Genomic DNA, 6,367 nt, shown 5'->3' on the forward strand with positions numbered 1-6,367 from the left:
CTTCTCGTTTTCCAAATGCAAAATCTCAGTCTTTTGATGAGTATTATTAAGCCATCTTTTAAAAATACAGGATTCAATAAGCTCTGCCTGTCTTATTGTCGAGCTACACAAACCAAACATCAGGGGTAATAAGTCAAAAATGGCAAGAACTGTTGAATATGTCCTAAAAGCAATGTTTAAAAACCAAATGACTTCACACTCAAAAGCAATGTGTTTATGTTTTTTGGTCTGTTATTTCTCCTCAGTGTCTGTGGACCTAAACCATGATGCCTCTCTTCTTATTGACATTCCCGATGCACTCTGTGAAAGAGACAAAGTCAAGTTTACAGTTCATACAAAGGTAAAAAAAAAAAAAAAGGAAAAGAAACAAATGTTTGTGTCTCAACAATGAGAAAGAATAACGTTTAAACTTAATCCTAGCCTTTAATCCCTTCTATAATAGTGTTTCCTGATATGTTGTCAGTAATATTTACAAAGTGCTATTAACTGTTTTCCCAGACCACACTGAGCTCTTTCCAGAAGCCGGATTTCTCTGTTCCCAGGCAGCATGAAGATTTCATCTGGTTACATGACACTCTGGTGGAGACGGAGGATTATGCTGGCCTAATAGTGCGTAGAACTATTTACAGAGATGGCTCACACCCAGAGACAGAAACTGTTGATTTCACAGTTCAACTAACTTTTAAATCGTTTGCACTCAGAAACCAACAGAAACCATAAACACCAAATTAAATTCCAAAAGTATAAGATAGACTTTTTTTCTCTTTTTTGAAGCCTCACAACCATTTAACTATCAGTGAAAATTAATTTGTTTCCTGCTTCATTATTCACAGATTCCGCCAGCACCCCCGAAGCCTGACTTTGACAGCCCAAGAGACAAGATGCACAAACTGGGGGAAGGTGAAGCCACTATGACCAAAGAGGAGTACACTAAAATGAAACAGGAGCTGGAGGCGTGAGTGCGGCACTCAAATCAAAACACTGGATTTTGCTTTGTATCCTTTTATCTTCATGGCATGCTAGCTTTCTATTAGCAAGCTATGTAAAATATTGTCCACCTCACCAAAAATGTCCATGTAATATATTCTGTTTTGTATTTTTTTAGTGAATACCTGGCCGTCTTTAAGAAAACTGTCCAAGTGCATGAAATCTTCCTGCAGAGACTGTCTTCTCACCCTGTTTTAAGCAAAGACAGAAACTTCCAGATTTTCTTGGAGTATGACCAGGATGTGAGTTCCTCTTAGCGCTGACTTCCTTTCACAGGTTATTCGTTGGAAAGAGAGGAAGTAGAGTTTATGACACATGGTTTGCATCCTGCTGTGATCAGCACACTTATCTGTGTGGTCTGTCAGTAGCAGCAGCCATAGAGTTCAGATAAGTGTTAAATATTCTGTATACAATTTTTTAGAAATGTCTATGCAAAGTAATGAAATGTTGGTAGATTCACAAATAATACTAAAGTCTTGGGCTTGAACTATTGATTATTTAAGTAAACATGTAGTCTGTCCCATCAATTAATTGGATAAAAAATACTTCTGTCATTATTAATGAGGAATAACAAATAATCAAAAAAAAAATAACAATATCACTGCTCATTGGTTTTTATTTTAGAAATTGTAATTTTAATAGCACTTAATACAATTGAATTCATAAATAATTTTTTGTATTTATGGTAATCTAAGTCTGTAGAATAATGTCATTTAAGCCCTGAAACAAATATTGTCTAGTACACCCCATGCCCCCCCTTAGACACACCCCTGCTTGCTGCATGTATCGCTGTGATAGAAAGTAGGACAGCTGCCATCAGCCTTCAGCAGCTGCATAATTTAAACATCATGTCACACTAAGCTAACGGTTCACCTGCACACATACACTTTTACTTTAACTTCTGTAGCTTTACTGTAAATAAATCCTGTGTAAAACAAATGGCGGTGAATGGGGGCAGCTACAGCGTTCTCTTTTCTTTACACTGGAGCTTTGTTGAACAAGCAGTTTGATGAGGGACTCCCGCCAGCTTTTTCCTAATGAAAGGTTTTAATGGGGAGTGCAGTGGTCGCTAACGATAACGGCTCCACTTCTGTTCTTCAACGTGTGTGTAGACTGCTCCATGTCAAACTACTTACATGGAACTCAATGAATCATTGCAGCCTTATTTCAGTCCTTATTTTTCAAAGCATCATGTATAAAGTTCTCATAAATAAATTACAGAATTATTGATTACTGTGTTCAAATTCTGTCATTTTAGCTCAGCGTGAGGCGAAAAAATGCAAAGGAAATGTTTGGAGGATTCTTTAAAAACATGGTAAAGTCAGCTGATGAAGTCCTTATCTCAGGAGTAAAGGTGAGACTTATGCACAGTCATCTTGCAGTTAATGTTGGATAGTGTCCCACGTGAAGCATTGTAGCCACTTCTTTAATGACTTTTGTGTCTTTCTGTTTCACCTGCAGGAAGTTGATGACTTTTTTGAGCAGGAAAAAACCTTCTTGCTTGACTATTACAGCAAGATCAAAGATTCCACTGCCAAAGCAGAGAAAATGACCCGTGCACACAAAAGTATGTCATGTTTATCTTAGAGCATTTACTCGGTTCGGATGATTAAATTTATGTGTGTAATTTTCTACATTTTGATATTTCTCTTGTTACAGATATTGCAGATGATTATATTCACATTTCTGCCACTCTGAACAGTCTCGCAGCTGATGATATGACAGCAAATAAGAAGTGAGTGCAACACGTGAAATATGTGTTATTACACAGATGTACAGCATGGCTCTGTGTGACATTGTAGTGATTTTTTTTTTCTTTTTTTCCCGCAGAAATCTTGAGAAGCTGTCAGACTTGTTTGAGAAGTTTAGAGTAAGTAGAGCTTTAACTAATAAGAAACAGTGACACTTACTCTGCTCTGGTTTAGTTTGAACATAATATTGTCTCTGCAGAAAGTGGAGGGAAGAGTGGCGTCTGACCAGGACCTAAAACTCACAGAGCTGCTGAGATACTACATGAGAGACATCCAAGCTGCTAAGGTGAGACATGTTCATCTTCTGTCTTCACACAGCATGGACAGATTTATAACTATTGTGCCCAGTTGCTGTATCTCTCACTCTATATACATTTAATGGCCACTTTATAAGGTGCAGCTGTTCAACTGCTCATTAATTATTAACAAACAAACAAACAAACAAACAATTAACAAATAACCATCTTGGCATTTACCGAAAACTGTGCTAAAAAGAGAAAATATCCCATGAGTGGGAATTCCCTGGGTGAATATGGCTTGGTAACCCAGAGAGTTACTCAAATAGTCTCTCCTTACAATTAAGATGCGCAGAAGAGCATCTCTGAATGCACAGCACATCAAACCTTAAAGCAAATGGGCAACAGCAGCAGAAAGCTACAGTGGGTGCCACTCATGTCACCTCAGAACAGGAAATTGAGGCTGCAGTTCACACAGGCTCACCGAATTGGTCAATAGATGACTGGAAAGTAGGTTGGTCTGATGAGCATAGCTCTTTTTAAAATGATGCTTTCATGACATTATTGTTAGGGGTGGGTTTTTATAATCGATTTATCGATTAAAATCGATTCTGGCTTGGATAACGTAAAATCGATTCATTAAAATCCTGAATCGATTTTTTAATATAAATTTATTTTGCCCGAAATGCCAGAATCTCTGGTGAAATCTCACAAAATTTCAACAACCACCAAACAGCTAAGACAGTAAATGAGAGCAGGAACATGGATTCTGCACAAAGACTTAAACACACAGCCCAACCGCGGATCAGAATCAGTGAGATGTTGCCTTTCTCACAGTTGGGGCTGAAAGCCGACAGCGCGCTGATTCTGATCTGTCGGCGGTCCGCGCTTTGTGTTCACGCCCTTTATGCGCTGATTCTAAAGCTGTTAGTTTGATGTCTCTCCAAACAATATTGACCGAACCAGCAGCAAAAGAAGATCCAAACTAGGCTTCACATAAACAACGTCATGAATTCACTCTGACTTTTATTGTTTTGCTTCGACCATGATGCCCAGCTCTCTCTCGCATGCTCGCTCTCTTGCGCGCTCTCTCTCCCTCTCTCTCCCTCTCTCTCTCTGTACTGTTTTCTGCATTATTCGCTTGCTTGTTACGCACAAGTCTACCGTTGTTTACAGCGCTCGTTTTATATACTTCCGAAAATAAAACCTAATTTCTGCCGTTCAATACCGAACAAATTTAAACTTTTTAAAATTATGCAAAATGCAAAACGCTCAGCCTTGTCTCTAATAAAACCGCTGTAACTTCAGAGGTAATGTTCATGTGTTGATTAATGGTTTTCTTTCGTTTTTGATCTACTGCAGAAAATTTTTATAAAATCCCAGAACAGGAAAATCACCTTCATGTTTTTCTGTGTTTTATCCTCAGCTACTTTGACACAAAGGCCTCTGCTGTGATGCTCACACCTTTGATAAAGTCTTGGTGTGTCAGCTTCCTTTTTATAGATACAAAAATATGTAAATGCACTGATCTGAATTATAATATTTCTGACTGTCAAAATTTCCCAGATTCAAATCAAAGTGAATCGAATCGAATTAAATCGAATCGAATCGAATCGAATTAAATCGAATCGTGGATCGAATCGATTCGGGACCCTGTGAATCGGAATTGAATCGATTCTAGAAATCAGTGACGATACCCAGCCCTAATTATTGTGTGTTGGGTGGTGGTCACGGCTATCCAGACTGACAATTGGGACATTCTAAATTTATCTAAATTTGAGTCTGTTTTATACAAAATGCAGAAAAAATGTTTTAAGAAAGCAATTCAGTTCATGTTCCAAAAAATATAATTGTTTGCTTGCAGGACACCAGGAGAGATGAGTCCTCCATCACAGATGGTGTGGTCAGTGAAGATGGTCGCCTGCAGGTTCAAGCTCATTGCATCTCCAACCCACATCCACTGCCACTGTACTTAAGGGAAATTAAAGACTTTCTTCTGCACTTACATTTGGATCACCTCAATACATGATAGTCATTCAAGCAGTAATGCCTGGACTGGAAACAAGCCATCCTTAAAATATTACAACATTCCAGCTCCTGTGTTGGAATGCAAAACAAATGTGTTGTTTAAATCAGAGACTGCACTTGTGACAGAACAACAAATATTTTATTTTGATTATATAAGTAATGTAAGTATAAAACAAACTTGTGGTAGGCCTAAACTTATTTTCAGAATAATTACATCTGAGACTTTATTTCATTGTAAGACTAGAAAGTGCATTTTCTGAAGAAACTGCAGTGTGAATGCTTGAATCTGAATATATGCACTGAAATGAATTAATTGCTGAATTTTAAGTTAAAAATAAAAATTTTGAATGATATGAAAATAAAGAAATTTTAACCTGAAAACCAAAGTGCTGAACTTATGATAGCTGACGTTCACACAGAAGAAGTTGGAAAATAGCTGAAAATGTTTTAAAGGTAAATTAGAAAAACCCAAGTAATGAGAAAAGAAAATTTAGAGTCAGAAACATCTGAATGAATATTAAAAGTTCATATTCTTTGAATCACCGAATGACTAAAATATGATCCTTCCACTTGGATCCACACAGTTTAAAAACTTTACATCTCTAAGCTTTGAAAGACATGCTGTTGGAAAGAGAACAACGATGGCGATGTTTTGAGGGTAAAATGATGGCTGTAGAGCAAACACTGTGGACACAGCAGCAGTTGAAAGAGAAGTGTTTTAGATGAATCTTGGCACAGTGAGACAGAGCTCGTTAGGCAGGCAGGTGTGAGCCTGGTTGCTATAGTGACTGCACCCAGTGGCTCCATACACATGCACACAGACATGCACCTCACTTTTGCTGCTTAAAATGAACAGAAAAGTCAGCCCGAAACAAATCCTTCCCAAATGAAAAGTACAGGTCGTATTGACAAAATTCTTTCACCGTGAGCACCAGCAATGTCCAGTCTACCAAATTCTCAGTTTTCATGCCTGTGGAGTTTATTATATGGACGTGGTGACAGTGTAAAGACACCATGCTCTTCTGATTTTCAAACGAACTTTCTGAGCCATTTTAACATTGGAGTCTATGGAAGAGTTGGAGGGAGGAGGCTGTGCATTGGTGACATTTATGAAAGAACCATAACACCTATTACAATAATAAACACATTGGATGAAAGAGGACAGCGATGGCTACGTTTTGAGGGTAAAATCATACATGTAGAGCAAACGCTGTGGACACAGCTGTAGTTTTAATATAAGATTTTAAGATAAATTCCCCCGCTCCTCTGACTCTAGCAGTTGAGCTGTCTCACTCTAGCCCCAACATTCCGTCCCATACACACCCATTATAAACTCTGAAACGGCTGAAAAAAAGGATGAAACTT

At 38.0% G+C, this 6,367-nt stretch overlaps 1 protein-coding gene across 1 annotated transcript; it reads left to right on the forward strand.

The window, feature by feature from the left end:
- LOC146505172 (sorting nexin-5-like) lies at window positions 1–5,168 on the forward strand. Its single transcript, XM_085182072.1, has 10 exons — window positions 1–340; window positions 499–609; window positions 834–955; window positions 1,106–1,229; window positions 2,246–2,341; window positions 2,449–2,554; window positions 2,647–2,722; window positions 2,818–2,857; window positions 2,938–3,024; window positions 4,839–5,168. Exons 1-10 carry the CDS (start codon window positions 140–142, stop codon window positions 5,001–5,003), a joined length of 1,128 nt encoding a protein of 375 aa, XP_085038198.1. The 5' UTR covers window positions 1–139; the 3' UTR covers window positions 5,004–5,168.
- The last annotated feature ends 1,199 nt before the right edge of the window (window positions 5,169–6,367 follow it).

Source organism: Neolamprologus multifasciatus, chromosome 13 (genome assembly GCF_963576455.1).
Source record: "Neolamprologus multifasciatus chromosome 13, fNeoMul1.2, whole genome shotgun sequence".
Lineage (NCBI taxonomy): Eukaryota > Metazoa > Chordata > Actinopteri > Cichliformes > Cichlidae > Neolamprologus > Neolamprologus multifasciatus.